The 19,222-nt window shown below is 35.2% G+C and overlaps 1 protein-coding gene across 1 annotated transcript in view; it reads right to left on the reverse strand.

Moving 5' to 3' along the window:
* Thada (THADA armadillo repeat containing) overlaps positions 1–19,222 on the reverse strand; it is a 310,445-nt gene that overhangs the window by 261,364 nt on the left and 29,859 nt on the right. The window contains exons 16-21 of the mRNA XM_027934275.2: positions 16,122–16,273; positions 12,734–12,944; positions 9,424–9,559; positions 9,017–9,153; positions 6,311–6,469; positions 4,219–4,376 (exon numbers count right to left, since the gene is read on the reverse strand). Of these exons, the coding sequence (XP_027790076.2) occupies positions 4,219–4,376; positions 6,311–6,469; positions 9,017–9,153; positions 9,424–9,559; positions 12,734–12,944; positions 16,122–16,273 (953 nt within the window). The remainder of the gene's footprint in view (positions 1–4,218; positions 4,377–6,310; positions 6,470–9,016; positions 9,154–9,423; positions 9,560–12,733; positions 12,945–16,121; positions 16,274–19,222) is intronic.

Consider the following 19,222-nt stretch of genomic DNA (forward strand, 5'->3'; position numbering starts at 1 on the left):
CCATTTGAGGCTTTACTTTGTATTTTAAAAAATAAGACTCAATTCAAGACAAAGTTACTTCTTATAACTTTGAGAATGTCAACAGTTGAGCTTCAAATTCCATTTTGGTTAAATGAGATGTTTTACAAAAGTTTATCCTCCAGTAAGATAATTAATGTTTTCAACTGTACATTCTCTACTACAGTGATTTCTTCAAAGCTGAAACATTGTTTTCCTGGATAACAACAACAAAGGCCATAGTTTTCTGGTGTTCAGATATATCTTACCAGAATGTTTATTCTTTGCTTTCTAGCAAATTCTTAATCTTGAGCCATTTTAACCATTGCCCTTTAGTCTGAATTTTTTTAATGAACTTGTCTTATGTCCCTTATTATCCTTCTAAGCTCTCTGAGGTCAGAGAACCACAAATTATTATTTTTTATGTCCCCACCGTACCCATATAGTAAGGTAGCCAATAAACAGCTGACTAAAAGATGTGGTTTCATGATCAACTTCATTTCAAAACTTAAAAATGATAACTTCCAGCTAGGCAAAATGCCACATACCTATAATCCCAGCGAACTGAGAGGCTGAGGCAGGAAGATTGCAAGTTCAAGGCTAGCCTCAACAACTTTGAGAGGCCCTATGCAACTTAGTGAGACCCTGTCTCAAAATTTAAAAAATAAATTAAAAAAAAAAAAGTAACTTCCATGCAGCACAATTCAAATTCTAAAAACTAATCAATCTTGGGCAAAATAAAATACAAAGGCAACTTTTAAACTTACAAATGCTAATAAACGTATACTCCATTTGTAGTCTACATAATGAAATGGACTACATAATGAAAAACCCAGAGGGAATTTATCAACCCAGTTAGCCCTGTGCATTATGCAAGTTATAAACAAATCTAAAGTAGAAGTTCTTCTGGGCTGGGGATGTGGCTCAAGTGGTAGCGCGCTTGCCTAGCATGCATGAGGCACTGAGTTCGATTCTCAGCACCACATAAAAATAAATTAAAGATATTGTATCCACCTAAAACTAAAAAATAAATATTAAAAAATAAAGTAGAAGTTCTTCTAATAGTTGGCAATTATTTTATTCATATGATTTCTATGCCAACAATTACTAGTAGAGGGAAGCAAGAAGGAAAATTTTGCACAGAAGCTTCTTTTTAGGAATAAAAGAAAAGATATGTAAATGTATTGCTACTCCAGGTAGAGGAAGTTGTTTTAAAAAATCAGTAGGCAACAGGTATCAGATATCCCATGGAAAGAGGACCAAGAAAATGTATCAAGCAAAAGTCTGTATCAGCAAAACATCAAGCTAGAAACCTAGACACACACCAACTATCCAGGAAGCTGTGCGATAAGGCTGTGTGTACTGCCCACTCTGGAAGGGTCTCCACTTACATCCCTCAAAGCTGGTTTTATCTCTGCCTCTTATACAGGGACATTATGAAAGAACCTTTCATTACATGATTACAGTGCAGGAGGAAAGTCAGACATGCACTGAATGAACACATTTGCCTCGTGGAGCAGCGGGTGAGAGCATACTGCTTCACAAAAAGTGATCTAAGGAAAAGATCATTTGTTAAAACGTTCAGTAGAAAATTGTCTTACTGCCTTGCTGCTTGCAAATATTTGCTTGAGTATTAGAAATTTTAAAAAATTCAACTTAAAGAAAAATTAAATGAGCAGTTCAGAACAAAGGCAGCACTGTGCCATGTGAACATGTCTGTGAAGGAGAAGAATCAGGTTCCTGTCCAGAGCTGCCACAAACCAGCTTTGTGATCTTGGGAGAACCAGGTAACATCCAGTGGTTTCAGCTTCCTCCTGTCCAAAGGAGCTGGAGAATATCATCTCTGTGACCCTTTCCGCTCCAATAGTTTGTGACTACAACACTGAAAACTCGGAATTATAAACAAGCCTCAGTTCTTCTCTTCAAACAGCAACAAAAGCCCTCAAATTGTAATCTTACTTCCTGTTAGCCTTATTATAAGATATACTCACATATGTGGAATTTAAGTGGCCACCCCCTTTAACAAAGGGCCATATAATCAAGATGGTCTTAAGAAAACTGGGCTACAAAAGATATCTTCCCTGTCTTCTAGCCTCAAGCCATGAAATTTCAAATTATAATAGAATTATATTACTTTTTCAAAAATAGAGGGAATAATCAGTATGCTAGTCTATATGGAACAGCGTCCTCCATTCATTAATGTAAAAGCCACCATAGTTGTTATTGCTGGTACTATAAAACCTAGGTTTCACATTCTCCACCATGAGGCTGGAATTCTGCCTGCAAGTCACGTCGCGGCCTCAATGTGTCCAGGTCTGTTGGAGTCACATTCACCTAGGGTGTTGACTCTTAAACTGGTAGTTTTGCCACTAGGCACAGCAGATCTAGCTGCAACAGGGCAACTATGCCCTTGGCAAGGTATACCTGAGGTGTGGCCAGCCATTCCAATGTAAATTACATTCTTCTCTGTCATTTATATTTTTAACTCTTAAAGGTATTAAGGACATGAGAGTAAAAGAAGCAAAATTTTTTGTTTAAAAGCAGTCATGTAACTAATTTCTTGATGACTTTGGATTTTCATGGAACAAATACTCCTAAACTGAGACAGTCAGCAAGATCAAGAATAAAGTTTTCCATAGAGAGAAGTATTTCAATGCTAGAACACAATTATCACGTATATTTTTGATCCCTTGTTAAGCCATTAGTTTCTTCTCAAAACTACAGTTATCACAGAATAACGCACTGGAAAAACTGCAGGGCATTAGAATGGAAACTAAGGTTTGACCAAAAAAAAAGTCAGAATTCTAGTTTTATTCAAGCAAATCACCATTGGAAGTACTCTGTGATTTTTAAGAGCCCATCTTTTTTTTATGTTATTGTTAGTCTGTGAGTTTTTTTACAAACATCTCTTTCATCTTAATTCAGAATCTTTACATAGTTATCACACATAAATTCACTTACATTGCATAAAACTTTGGATGCATCAGAAAAGGTGTCAAGGCAAAATAATTTTCATAGGAAGCTCTCAGGTCTGCCTCAGTTATAGTGGAAACAAAATGTTTCCCTTAATTTATTTTTAATACACTCCAACAACCCCCCAAAAAATATATGTTTTAACTTGTCCTTGGAAAGAGAAGATGAGAAATCAAGGCACATGTTTATTTCATAGCAAGATGGTAAACATCAGTGAAGTAATCATTAATCATAACTGATTCCTAAGCAAAGATGTTGGCATTGGCGCTACAGCCAGTTACCAGCAACCACTCCAAGTAACTCTAGAACATTAACGCCTATTTGATTTGGAGGAGAATAAGGAACATAATGCTGCCCACAGTATACTGTTCGCCTTTGCCTCTCTCCTTCCTGGGGCCTTGCAACATCACAGGCCAGCTGTTAACCAGATGCAAGCACATGAGCCACAGAGTGTGAGAATAAAAATATTAGCATTATTTCCATGGAATGAGTCACGTGGTGATTATAGAAATAATCAGCATTAGCATACTACAATATTTGTTTTGTTCTTGAATGTTGTAATACCCTAGGGGAAAAAATTATCTTTATTTGAAAAAGGTTAAAAATGAAAGTATGTGTTATATATCTTTGCTGGAAAACTGTGGGAAATGGATTTGTTGAAACCATATGGAAAGGAAGAGGGAATCAATTAAAAACAGAAATCTAATAAATCTAAAATATTTCCAAATGAAATGCTTGTGGTAAACTAATTTCTTGTAAACACTGCACTCAAGTCCCTTGAACAGTCCCAGATGGTGAACTAACTTTGTGGTCTTAAAATAAAAGTCAGCCAAAAAAAACCAAAGTGACTACAACTTTATTATTGAAGTAGTGGGAAACATAAGATCCATAATCAACCAATATGTTACTTTGTATTCCTCTGCAAAATTTAAGAGACTTGGAGAGTTTTACTAGAGAGTTTCAACTAAAATTTAAGTTTATGTATGTTAAATGGAGGAAGAGAATTAAAATAATAATATCGCAGTAAAAAGTGAGGTTAAAAACTATGCTTATATAAAAATATTCCTAAAATGCCATAGTTTTGAAATGTACTACAGGTCTAAAATCCTAAGTTATTGTGAACTATTTTTCAGTTGACAGCTGTAAAACTTTATTCAAGAAAAATTCAAAAATTTTTTTAAAGTTGGATCATAAATAGAAGTTTGTGATTTACATCTTGACCAAAAATGATACCTGCTGGAGCCTTACCTGATCCTCTGTTAATAATCTATCAGAAGATTCTAGCATAGACCGCATAGGTAGAAGCTGGCACAGTGTGCCTAAAAGTAAAGCAACTTCCTTCATACTTCTCCAACAACACACCAGCACCATCTGAGCAGTTACATCACATGTTTTTCCTTCTTTACCTTAAGGGAAAAAAAAAAAAAACTATTGCAACACTAGACACTCAATTACTCACACCCTAGGTTTCTTAGAACAAGCTTATTCATAATTTCCCCAAGAATAATCCATTTAAACAAACCAATTTGTTATATGTTCTATTTATTCAGGAGAAAAAAATCTAATATTTGTCAAGCATGTGCCATGAGGAGAAATCATGCTAAGTATTTTTTAATTTGTTGTTTTCAAAATCAATTTTTTAAAAAACAAAATATTGCTTCAAAACTTAAGTCTAACTTTTGGAAATTAATGAAACAAACTCTCTTTGCCTCTTTAATATCCATAAAGTATTATATGAATGACTAATAAATACACTTCTTATTTATTTTGGCAAATATGGCTATTATATCAGTTGAGTAGAAAAGAACTTTATCTTCTATTTCTACATATTTATTTTTTCTTTCCTTTTGTTTTTTATTTATTAGTTCTAATCAGTTATACATGACAATAGAAAGCTCTTTGATTCATTGTACACAAATGGAGCAGAATTTTTTGCTTCTCTAGTTTTGTATGCAGTAGAGTTACACCATTTATGCAATCATACATGTACCTAGGGTAATGATGTCTGTCTCATTCCACTGTCTTTCCTACCCCTTTGCCCTCTCCCCCCTCCCCTTTGTCCTATCCAAAGGAAAAATCAAAGGAAAAAGCTAGGTGCATTGGTGCACACCTGTAATCCCAGCAATATAGAAGGCTGAGGCAGGAGGCTCATAAATTTGAGGCTCAGTAACTTAGCAAGACCATGTCTCAAATAAAAATAAAAAGGGTTGGAGTTGTAGCACAATGGTAGAGCACCCCTGGGTTTGATACCTCTAGTACTGAAGAAAAAAAATTAAAGAAAAATACAAAATCTCCTTCAAGATATATTTAAATCCCATGGTCAATAAGCTACAATTACCCTGATTTACTACCTTATTCTAGCTTTAGGAGTGTTTTAGTACTGACATTTTTAAAAATCCAAAATAAACTTTTAAATTAAAAATACAAATTAACAAAATAATATTTATACTGTAATCCCATGTTTTCTAAAAAAAATTCCACTAAACTTAAATGACAAATGTATATAAATAACATACCATAGGTATAAAAGAACATATACTAAACAGGAAAGTAGAAAAGGAAGTAATAACAATCAGCTTTAGTTTATTTTTAATTTGTATTTATCTCTATGTTGTGTGAAACTATTACAATAAGCACATAATAATAGTTTTTGTAATTTCAAAAATATAATTGCAAAGACAATTTTGTAAAACAATATCGCCACCTAGTGGAGAATGCAGAATATGTAATAAATCAAGAAACTACTGCTTCTGATGACTTCACAGTATCACAGAAAATTCAATAGTAACAACTAATGATAAAAACAAGCGGAAGAGACTGAAATTCTGGAGGCCTAGTAAAACAGAGCACCTCACATTTTGATGAGTACTAAAGTTTATTTCCATTAAAAGGCTATTCTACTTTAAGAACTTGCACAGCAGATACCAATGAACCCCACTGCAGGGAGATGACTGCTGCACCACTCAGATTCAAAGAGCAACACTGCTTTTACAGCACCTGGCCTGTCAAGAGGATTTTAGCACTCAAAAGCCTTCTGCTATACCACCTTGTATGCTGAACTGGAACACATCACTTTCTGGTTTTAAAAGTCTTATAAATTCATTCCTAAAACCAGATCATTTCCAAAACCAATTTTTTTTTTTTTAAAGAAAGACTTCATTTATTATATAAAAAAACCATTCCATATATTTTACTATTACTTAATCACCTGGGGCTGAAACTAAAACTAAAAGATAAAGCTGTTACTTGGCATGCATGAGGACCTAGGTACAATCCCCAGTACCATACCAAAAAAAAAAAAGAAAAAACAATGGTTACATATCAACTTTACATATGTTACCTTTGATTTCTGCAGAAGTATCAATATTTGACACACTGATATTCAAGTCCTCCAAATCAAAACTATCACATTCTTTCAGTATTTTGGCTTGGTTGAAGTAATCGTTAGTATCTCGTGGCTGAATCTCTTTGAGAATCACCTGTAAGCGGCTTGCTGACTCTGCAAGAAAGACACGAAACTCCAGTTCCACATCACATGCAGATTCCCTTGGGGGTACCTGCACTCAAAAATTGTGTAATTTTCAACACCTGATAATAACCTCTATTAGAAGAGACAGAGTAGGTAATGTGAAAATTATTTGTATAGAGTCTTCATGATATTTAAGTAGACTTTTTTTTTTGGCGGGGGTGCAGTGTTGGGGATTGAACCTGAGGCCTTGTGCATGCTAGGCAAATGCTCTACCACTGAGCCACATCCCCAGCCCCCTTTAAGTGTACTTTTAAAACATGGCAATTTGGGCTGAAGATATGATAAAAAATACAACCATAACCATCCACAGAACAAAGGCTGCCATTTCATTTACATTGCTTCTGTGTTGTCTTAAGAATCTCAAACATGGGGCTGAGGTTGTAGCTCAGCAGTAGAGCGCTTGCCTAGCATGCAAGAGGTGCTAGGTTCAATCCTCAGCAAAATAAAGGTAAGGTGTGCTGGGGTGTGGCTCAGTGGTAAAGCGTTTGTCTCCCCTGTGTGAGGCACTGGGTTCCATCCTCAGCACCACATAAAAGTAAATAAACAAAATAAAGATACTGTGTCCATGTACAACTAAAAATATTTTTTAAATAATTAAATAAATAAAGGTTAAAAAAAAAAGAATCTCAAACATGATGCTTATCATGTGAAAGAAGTCCAATAAACTTCAATTAATTTTAAGAGGTTGTTTCCCTATCTGCAATATAATTTAAAAATATAAATGTTAAAAAATTCTTTAAAATTAACAACCAAACAGTCTTTCATAATATAAGAATATCATGAAGACTCCATATTTGGCTTTAAATACATCATATAATATACTGATTTCTCAGTGTGGTTTACACTCCTAGTATTACATTAAATTTCATTTTTACTCAATGAGCACTCACTAGATTAGGAGTAAGCTCCATGAATGCAACACTTTGTACACTGTGGAGTACCAGTGCATAAAACAGAAACTGGTTCATGGCCAAGGTTCAATAACATGGGCTGAACGAATAAATGAATGGCTAGGTAATAAGAAGTTAGCCAAGCTCTGACGTTTTTTTTTTTTTAATATACACATTTTAGTTGTTCATTAACCTTTATTTTATTTATCTATTTATTTATATGTGGTGCTGAGAATCCAACCCAGGACTTCACACATGTTAGGCAAGCACTCCACCACTGAGCCACAACCTCAGCCCCCAAGCTCTGAATACCAACAGGTAATCATGCAGAATAGATGAACAAATCAAAGAACAGGTATTAGCCATACATCTATTATTTATACTTATATTTTAGGTACTGTTGGAAATATAAAGATTCAAATTGCTATCATGAAAAATATAAAGATTCAAATTGCTATTAAGAAAAATATAAAGATTCTAATTGCTATCATGAAAATACAACCAATGTGTTATGCTCATTTGTCTCTTCACTGAAATTCTGCCCCAAACAAACTTCAATAGCCATGAAAAAGTAACACTAGCCCAAAAGATACCATACAAAGATGAGGAAAAATCAGAATAAAATTTCAAGGATCCTGTTCATTTATTCTATGGTTCTTGGGAGGTTTTTTCCAAGAAATTCAGAATGCATGACAGATAACATGGGGAAGAAGAAGGAAAAATAAAGACAATCAAAAGATGAGACAGAATTTTTTAAAAAGTCTGTGAGCCAAAGATATTTTAAAACTCTCTACACAAAGAATTTTAGCATACCCTATAGGCTCTTTCTACAATAGGTAACTGAAATATTTAAGACCTTTGATCCAGAATAATCTGGTATTTGCCTTATCCAAATATCAGCTATAAGACTACATGTTTTGGGCCGGGGCTGTAGCTCAATGGCAAAACGCTTACCTAACATGTGTGAGGCACTGGGTTCAATCCCCAGCATCACATAAAAATAAATAATTTTCAAAAGTTAAAAAAAAAAAAAGACTACTTTTTTTTTCATGTACAAAGAAAGAAAGCTAAAACATTAACCTAAATAAATGTGTCTTAGCATCATGAACCAACATATTATTCAACTTATTATTATTTTTTTAAAAAGCCAATATTTTCTATGTAAAACACACTGCTCCAGGCCACTTTAAATATCATCCCAAGGTATTTCATTGTATGGACAGCATGTGTTCATAATATACTCAGACTCTTCCTAATAAAAGGCTCTCATCTGCATTACAAAATGCATTCACAAACTTTAACCTGAAATATAAATTTACTTCATTTTAAAGGTACACTTTATGTTTGTGCACATCTTTAATAGCCAATCTTTTTGGACTTGTTCAAGTACCCATGCATGCCACAGTAGGACCTCCCAGACACTAAGCTTGGCTCCTATCCTTTCAGTAATTGTTCATTCACTGATATATTCATAATCAACAAATATTTACTATTTATCTTCTTCTATAGGCCTTTCTTATTTTCTCAACTTAGCTTTTATATCTCTCCAAAGATATGATTACCAAAGAAGAGAGACAGATGATATAATAATCAAACAACAGCACTATAGCTCTCTTTGTCTGCTGACCTGAATCAGTGTCCATGGGGATGAGGCCCTCAGGGGAGGAGCTCTGAATGACCGGAGACACCACAGCAGAAAGCCTGTAGGACATGGATAGGAGCTTCTCCACCAAAAGTCTCCACTCACTCACCAACTGCAGGCTGCTGCAACAAGGACATTAGGGACACTTATACCAAAAGCAAAAAACAAATATTAATAATGGAAATTGATACATAAAAGGAGTTTAAAGAATGTAATTGTGTTAATACATGAAATACTTGAAACACAAAAAAGTATAAACAGATTTATAAGTCTAATTTTCTATTCTCTTCAAGGCAGCAGACTACATTCCATTCCCAGGACACAATGATAAGAGGCGAAAGCTGGGGCCTAAGTGTGCTTCTGAGAGGAGAGGCAGCTGTGGATATTCTTACTTTAGAGGTAACTTCTGCAGGGCTCCTGTTATACAGTGAACTCGCCCATACATTGGAAACGATGCCGCTGCCTGAAGCAAGGAATTTTCAGCTTGAGCTACCTCTTCCTCAAGATTTTCCATCAAGCACTTGATAACTAGAAAAAGCAAAGAGAAAACAATACCCATTTTAAAACACATTTATAGGGCTGCGGTTGTGGCTCAGCGGTAGAGCGCTCACCTAGCATGCGCGAGGCCCTGGGTTCAAACCTCAACACCATATAAAAATAAATAAACGTGTACAACTAAAAATAAAAAAAATATTAAAAAAAAAAACACATTTATAAATTTATGGACAGCAAAACAGTTCCCACAAAAACACTCAACTGAACTTCATACTTGAACCAGAAAGAGATTTTTCAAGGTTATCTGGCCCACTGCCCATTTCTAGTTAAAGATACTAGTTAAAGAACTGAGTGTCTTCCCTAATTGCCTGGATTCATTATGCATTCACTCTGAACCTCCTCTAGCTGGGGTATCAAAGCCCAGGTCTGTGTGGCATGTGCTAATTGGTCAAGAGATAACTTTTAATAACAGCTTTGGTGACACATATTTCACACACCATGCAATTCACACATTTAAAGCATACAGTCAATGGTTTTTAGTATAGTCAGAGATATAGGCATATACCACATTCTAGAACATTTTCTTTATCCACCAAAAGACCTTTACCTATTTGCAGTTTCTTCCTCTCTGCACCTCTATCCTTCCTCTGCCCTCAGCAATCATAACCTACTTTTTGTTCCTATAGATTTTGCTATTCTGGGCATACCACATAAGTGGAATTACACAATAAAAGGTCTTCCGTAATTGGCATCTTTCACTTAGCATAACATTTTCCATGTTCACGCTGCCACATATACAGATGCTTCATTCTTTATTTCATATGGATGCATAATAGTTCACTGTATGGCCATACATTTTTATTTATCCATTTATCAGTTGATAGACATGTGAATTATTTCTACTTTTTGGCTACTATAAATAATTCTGCTATGAACATTCCTGTACAATTTTTATTTGGGCATGTTTTCATTTCTCTAGGTATTTGTCTGTTAAGGAATAAATGTTTGTGTCCCTACTCCTAACCCCCAACATACATATAGTATTTCTACTTTTATTTTAGGTACTAAGGGAAATATGAAGACTTAGATTGCTATCATGATGATTCAACCAATGTGTTATGCTCATTTGTTGCTTCTCTGAAACAGGACAATAGATTAATAAATTGTGGTAAATCTGTACAACATATACAATGCTTTCAAAATTATGTGAAACCAAATTTATGACCATACATTGGTGGTAAAATTAAAAAGGAAAACAAAATGAAAGATTAAGTAGAATTAAGAAGAGTCTTCTTCTTCTTTTTTTTTTTTTTTTAGGAGACGGGTGTCTCCCTATGTTGCTCAAGGCAGGGATCCTCCTGCCTCAGCCTCCAGAGAAGCTGGGATCCCAGGTATGGGTCACTGCATCCAGCTAAGAAAACTGAGGAGTTGTTTTTTTGTTTGTTTTGATTTTGTTTGGGGAGGTTTTTTACTATTGTTATTTTGTTTTGTTTTGTTATTCTGAGATCAAACCTGGCCTTAGGCAGGCTAAGCACATGCTCTACCACTGAGCTTCACCTCTAGCCCTTCTTCTACTTCTTAAGCTGTCGTCACCTAACTAGAGAACAAAATTTATGAAGCTTTTCTATTTCTGTTACTTAAACCTTATTTACTCAAGTGTTCTTTGCATGTCTGAAATGAAGTTCTAAAATATCTTAGGCTGGGATTGTGGCTCAGCGGTAGAGCGCTTGCCTAGCACATGCAGGGCCCTGGGTTCGATTCTCAGCACCACATAAAAATAAGTAAACAAAACAAAATAAAGGTATTGTGTCCAACTACAACTAAAAAATAAATATTTTAAAAAATAAAATATCTTAAAAGACTTTCTGTGACGCATGCGCTCCCCAGCACACCCCAATTGCAGTCCTCTTCCGACCAGGGTCTCCTTTTGAACCTAGCCCTGAAGCAACTAAAGTGGGCAAATATCGTCTTCTATGATTCTGTCATCTCTCTGCGGACTTAAAGGTCATGTTCCCACCTGAACTACCTATACCTCCTACTTTTCTCCCACTACAGGTTTCATCATGGCCTTTTTTATCATCTTGAGAAAAATAATTTGCAACTTTCTTTCTATATCTGACCTATATCTGGGTTGCAAAATTTGTATCTAGCCAGGCACTGTGGCCCATGCCTATAATCCCAGCAACTCAGCAGGCGGAAACAGGAGGGATGGTGAGCTCAAACTCAGCCTCAGCAACTCAGTAAAGATCCTGTCTCTAATGAAATATAAAAGGGGACTCAGTGGTTAAAGTGCTTAACCTGGTTCAATCCCTGGTACTAAAAAAAAAAAAGTATCTATTCATATACCCACTACAATTCCAAAATAAAGATTTACTAGTATAAAATTAAGACTATAAATCCCAAACAAATATTTGCTGAAAACCACTAGATCTAACCCATTTCAGACCCAAGATTTTAGAACAGGCTATATAAAAATATAAAAGGGAAGGGAGCACGACAGTCAATCAGAACATAAACTCCTACAGATAAGGGAACTCTGCTCTGTATAGAAATAATGAAGCTGATCTGTCTATAATGTGGTAAAATTTCTGCAGAATAAAAGAGTAGACATTCGATAGAGAAACAGGTCCTCTTTTAAAAAGTACTTTATTAGGGCTGGGGTTGTGGCTCAGAGGCAGAGTGCTTGCCTAGCATGTGTGAGGCACTGGGTTCGATTCTCAGCACTGCATATATATAAATGAATAAAATAAAGGTTCATCAACATGTAAAAAATATTTTTTTAAAAAAGTACTTTATTAATGGACATTTGTATATCAATTTATTTAACAAAAATTCTCTGTTTAGAAACAAATATTATAGCTGAGTTCACTGTTTATTCACAAAAAAAGGAACTGCAGGCACTTATATGCTGGTAAACTCTTAAATAAAAAAACCACAAGTAAGGCTGGGGTTGTGGCTCAGAGGCAGAGCACTTGCCTAGTATGCGTGAGGCACTGGGTTCAAGCCTTAGCACTACATAAAAATAAAATAAAGGTATTGTGTCCACCTACATCTAAAAAATAAATGTTTAAAAAATTATAAAAAAAAATAACATGAGTAAATGTTTAACCATGAGATAGTCTAACCAATGAATGGTGAGAGAATAAGATAATGGTTTTGATTACAACAACAAAAAACGGAGCAAAAGGTCATTTCCTCAATACAAACCCATCAATGTGTTCCTTTCCACCACGGCAGCAGATTTTTCTCCATCACCACATGCGTCCTGCTGGGGTGTAGCCACAGAAAGGGACCAGGGCAGAGCATCCTGCCAGATTAAAAAGCTGAGCAGGTAGGAGGCTGTTACGCAGTCATAGGGTTTCGTGCTTGTGCTGAGCTCCAGAGCTGCCTGGAATAAGCCTTGCAGTTTCTCAGAATCCTAGAATGAAGTACAGTCTCAGTCACTGCCACGGAAGAGTTCCAAGATTTGATGGAATAACACATAATTAAAACCACAGCCTACCATATAACTAACTCAATATGAAGATTAATTTATTTTCTCCCTGAATATGTTAGTTTTTCTTATACCAATTGATTATAATTATTATTAGTTCAGAGATTAAGATGCTTAAAATGCTTTCAATTGGAAAATTCAACACTACAAGCTATCATTCATTTATTTATTTATTAAGGTACTAGGGATTGAAATCAAAGGCACTCAACCACTGAGGCACATGCCCAGCCCTATTTTGTATTTTATTTAGAGACAGGATCTCATTGAGTTGCTTAGCACCTCACTTTTACTGAGGCTGGCTTTGAACTTGTGATCCTCCTGCCTCAGCCTCTTGAGTGGCTGGGATTACAAGCATGTGCCACCATGCCCAGCAGCTATCATTTTTTTAAAACTGAAGTCTTTCTTCAGCAAAAGTGTACTTTTTCCTATAGAAATTCACTACGGCTACAGTCAAATCACCTTTGTTGTTTCTATAAAATGTAATCTTTTTCCTCACAGTTTATGTTTTACCTGGCCAAATTATATGCTGCCCTTCTTCTCCGTCCCCTTTCCCGTAGAGGTAGTTCAATGCAGAAAATTACAAAGCCATAGGGAGGTTATTCATTGTGAAATTCCACATATAAAAGTGGGAAATTAAGTAATCAGATCAGCCTCAGAAATCTGCATCTGAGCTCCCACACCTAGATCTCCTATAAATATCCACTCACATAGTCTATCCTAAAGAAGCCAGAACAAAGAATGGTTCACTGCAATAGTCATGGAAGGCCCTGGATGGACAACAGGAGTCATGGGTCCCAGTTCTAATTCAACAGCTGACAGGCCATGTGCTCACCACTCTGGAAATCAGGGGTTGAATTCTCAATACTATTCTGATTCTACTAGGATTATTCCATAATTGTCTAGTACATGGGGAAAAATTTTATAACCTTAATTTTTAGGCTTATTATAGATATTTAAAGATGTCTTATAATTTCAAAATAGTAGATATCTAATGTGCTGATTTGATTACCAGTTTAAGTTCTTTGTCATTTGATATGTTTAATTTTCTTTTTTTTTTTAATATTTATTTTTTTTTTAGTTTTTGGCAGACACAACATCTTTGTTTGTATGTGGTGCTGAGGATCGAACGCGGGCCGCACGCATGCCAGGCGAGCGCGCTACCACTTGAGCCACATCCCCAGCCCAATATGTTTAATTTTCTATGACCTAAACTTAAAAATAGTGGCCAGCCAGGTGTAGTAGTGCACGCCTGTAATTCTAGAAACTCAGGAAGCTGAGGCAGGAGGAGCACAGGTTTGAAGCCAGCCTGGGCAACTTAATAAAACCCTGTCTCTGAATAAATAAAAGGGCTAGGGATTAGCTCAGTGGTAGAGCACCCCTGGGTTCAGTCACCAATACTTCCTAAAAAAAAAAACAAAAACTCAAATTTAAATAAATATAAATAAAATATATTCAGTAAGGCCTTGAATGGTATTATTAAGCAATTAGTGGGAAAAAAAAAAGAATAAATAGACTTTGAAATCTAAATATCTTTGCTCTACCATCTTAGATCAATCAAAACACAACGTAAAGACCTACGCTCCACAGAAAGAAGGGCAGTAAACCAAGTGAGTGGTAAAGACATATTTAGAAAGATATGTCATCACAAATATGTATTAAATATAGGATACTTAGTTAACATTTTTAAAAATCTTGAACACCTATTCAAATGACCAGTTTACCAACATGCAAGCCAGACCAGAGAGAATAAGCAAAAACCTACAGCAAGTCACGTGAGGCACCAAATTTTCTGAATTTTACATTAGTGTCTTTATAACCAAGTGCGTTTTTACCAAATTAGAGATGTAGAGGCTCCCTAAAGGCCCTGCATAGCTTATCTAAGAATCAGGTCTTTTACAGATGTGCTACAATATACCTTCTTCACTCCAAAAACTCTCAAAATATTTGCCAGAAAGGAGGCATAGCCTTATATGTGATATAAGGCTACAAGTAATGAATGGTAAGGGAGTAGGAGCTAATAGAGGAAGAGTCTCTTATATTAAAACTCTATAGGGTACAAGAGTTAGCAAACTAAGTACCAAAGAACCTTCTGCTCACCAGGGCACCTGGAAGATCACAGGCACAGGTAGACACTGGAGAGCAATTCCCAATTTGGATCCAAATCAGAAAAGATACCCTGAGATCTTGCAATGCCATAAAAGCCACAGAAACAAACACTTTGCTCTCTGGTATGTGCTCCTACAGAATACCACTACACCTACAAGCTGGCAAGCCCTAAATACAGCCTAAGGCCCTGACCATGCAGAGCTCAGCAGCAGGCAATCTTGATCTCTACAGCACTCTAACAGGAGCTATAGCAAAACTCTAGAGCCAGTACTCTGCTGATGACTCCAGCAGACAGCCCCAGAATACACCTCAAGTACAAAGTGAAAAGCGTAGTGAGGGGGTTCCTGCAGACCCACCCCATGCTGTGCCTTCACTGCCTTCACTCTGAAGCCCATATTTGGCTCCTACTCCAAGACAGGAAGAGCAGGGGCTTGAGCTAGGCGGAGGCTAGGGCTGAGGCCAGAGTCAGAGCAGAACACTTGGGAGAGAATAGTTGCTAACCTCAAATACTCTTTTTGAGTTTCAGTCTCTGTTTAGCTATTGCTTATTGGAAGACCAGAAGCATGTTCTCTACCCTATGTACATTCAGCTTCCCAGGAACAGGAAGATTAACTTAGAAAACTCAAATTACTGTAAGTGATGTGTTTTGATCAAATATTACGTGGCCACGTGAACTGGGGAGACTATCGTTAACTGAAATCTACTAGTAATCTTATAAATAATAAATCCTACTGCTTCCTATACTACCCCTTTGAACAAAGCAATTTAAAAAGAAAAAGAAGAAGAAGAAACCAGGCTCACTGATTTGGACTTTCTCTTTTGCAATATTTCTACCCCACAACAACAGAGACATAAATGACTAAAAGAAACAGTCAAAAGGCATAAGAGGACAGACACAAAGAATCAAGATAATTCTCAGACTGTGTTATCTATGCTAAAATAGTACATTTTCATGCCTATATCATATTTATATTTCCATAGGAAAAGTCCAAATACCTGAAATTGTACAGCTGCTATTGATAATTTCATCAGAAGATCAAATGCTAAAGTTTTCACATCTTCAAAAGTACTGGTAAAACATTCTATTAGTATTTGGAAACGATCAACATCAATATCATGGCTCAGCTGATACACTGTTTGGCCTCTACCTGAAAAAAAAAAAAGTTAAAATGAATTTAAAATTTAAATTTAAGGGGCTGGGGATGTGGCTCAAGTGGTAGCGCGCTCGCCTGGCATGCGTGCGGCCCCGGGTTCGATCCTCAGCACCACATACAAACAAAGATGTTGTGTCTGCCAAAAACTAAAAAATATTAAAATATTTTTAAAAAAATTTTAAATTTTTTAAAAAGTTAAAATGAATTTAAGAAAAAGGAAAACAACCTTCTGAAGTTATCAAATTTATAGAAAATTAGTTCAAAAATCCACACTTCATACTTCACTCATGATACTACTTTACTTCATACTTTGCCAGACTAGCATAAAAAGACTTTTCCATTAATTTATTTCTTCATATGACAAAATAATAAAAAATTTCCAAGTAGGAAATAAGCTTTATAAAGAAATTTAAAACAATTTCATTCTTTTTCAAAAGGTATCATATAAAAGATTCCTAAGTAATTTTTAAAAAATAAATAAAACCAAATAAATTAGGAACATATCTTTTGAAAAATCTTCATAAAACTTCTTGATCTAGTATGCCACAATGAAATCCATCATTCTGCATAAATAATATGCACCAATAAAACATTTTTTAATTTTTAAAAAACTTGACCTAGAATCCAAAGTCCTACTGTATTTTAGAATAAAATGACACAGAATAATGTTATTTTTATGTTTATCTTTATTTGAGGTTTATTTTAATAGGGCATATTCTTATGTCTTATTATTTTTATATTCACCCCCCCCCATATTCCTGGGATAAATTCCACTTGGTCATAGTATACAATATTTTTAATACACTGTTGTGTTTCGTAGTGTTTTGCTGAGAATTTTTCTTCTGTATTCACAGGGATATTGGTCTGCAGTTTTCTTTCAGTATCTTTGTTTGGCTTTGGTATCAGGGTAAAGAGAGCCTCACAGAATGAGTTAGGAGGTGATCCCTCTCTAATTTTGTGAGAGGCTAGGAGGGACTGGTGTTATAAATGTTTGGTAGAATTCACCAGGGAAGCCCCTTTGCTGGCAGGCTTTTTGTGGTTGTTGTTCTTTTTAGTTACACATGACAGTAGCATGTATTTTGACATATCATACATACATGGAGTATATCTTCCCATTCTTGTGGTTGTACATGATGTGGTGTTACTCTAGTCATGGGCTGATAGGCTTCTGATTAACTATTTCAATCTCTTGTCACAGGTTTGTTCAAATTACTATTTCTTCCCAAGTCAGTATTTTTTATGTTTCTAGTCACCTGCTCATTCCAGGAGATTGTTCATTGTATTGACTTATTATCCTTTAATTTCTGTAAGTGTAGAAATGTCCCTACTTTCTTTTTTTTTTTTTTTTTTCCCCTCTGGTGCTGGGGATTGAACCCAGGGCCTTGTGTATACAAGGCAAGCACTCTACTAACTGAGCTATATCCCCAGCCCGAAATGTCTCTACTTTCATTGCTGATTTTAGTTATTTGCAACTTTTTTGTTTTTTCTTAGTCCAGCCTAGCTAAAAATTTTGTCAATTTTGTTGATCTTTGAAAAAAAAACAAGCTAACTTCTGGTTTTGTTGATTCTCTATTGTTTTTCTATTCTGCATTTTATCTATCTCTGTTCTAATCTTTACTATTTCCTTCCTTCTCCTTGTTTGAGGTTAAGTTTGTTCTTGTAATTTCTTGAGGCATCAGTTAGGTTACTGACTTGAGACCTTTCTTACTTTTTAATGTAGGAATTTACAGGTACATATTTCCTTATGAGCACAGCTTTTGCTATATTCCATAAGTTTGGGTATGTCGTGTTTTCGCTTTCTTTGATCTCAAAGTATTTTCTAACTTGCTTCATGATTTTTTTTCTTTGACCAATTGGGTAAGAGACAGTCAAATCTGAAGTTTTCTCTTATACTACTATATGAAAGTGCTAGCATTCTCCACTGTCCCTGGAACTCTCTATCTCCCACTTGTCTTCCTGAAATGTTTTTTTCATAGAACTCATCTCCATCTGAATTTCTACATATTGTTAATTACTGTCCGTCTCACTTCACTAACATACAAACTCCAAAAAAGGAAGCACTTGCTTTCATACACTCCATTATCCTTAGCTGTTTGACATATAATAAGCACTAAATTAATACTTCCGGAACAAATCCTCTTAATCTAATTGTAGAATTCAATTTCTCACCTTGAATATTGTGACATTTAATTCTACTTAATGCATGTGGACTATTCTTCATGGTCTAGAATACAATTGAGGAAAGGCAGAAATCATTTTGACTATTACCAAATCATAGTTCTTCTATACAATAATGTAAAACCCCCACATTAAAGCTCTTGTGATGAAGATAAATGATGAATTTGCATTTTCCATCCTATATTTCAAAGTCATGGCTCTTCAGCCTTCTTTAAAAGTTATGGAGGTAGTATGGCTTGCTACATTTGCATTATCCCCACGTTGTTTAATTAATATATGACATTATGACATCAGAAACAGCCTAATTATATATATTATATATAAGTATATAATAAGATACATATAGGGCTGGAGTTGTAGCTCAGTGGTAGAGTGCTTGCCTTGCACTTGCAAGGCACTGGATTCAATCCTCAGCACCACATAAAAATAAATAAATAAAATAAAGGTATTGTGTCCATCTACAACTAAAACAAAAAATATTTTTAAAAAAATAAGATACATATAGATATAAAATAAAGTTTCCATATAAGAAACTTTCCATCTTCCATTAGGAAGATAACTTAAGTTGTTCATTTTCAAAGTATACTTAAATATATTAAATTTTTCTCCTGACAGAAAAATACATATCTAATACAGTCTAGTGTTTTCCCCATATACTTAGATTTAGTATAAATACATTAAACATGAAAAAAAAAATTTTTGTTAAATGTGTAAAGTAATTGATCACTCTCAGATAAACCTGAAATTCAGTTGTAGCACTACTGA

This window comes from Marmota flaviventris, chromosome 14 (assembly GCF_047511675.1).
Source record: "Marmota flaviventris isolate mMarFla1 chromosome 14, mMarFla1.hap1, whole genome shotgun sequence".
Taxonomy (NCBI): Eukaryota; Metazoa; Chordata; class Mammalia; order Rodentia; family Sciuridae; genus Marmota; species Marmota flaviventris.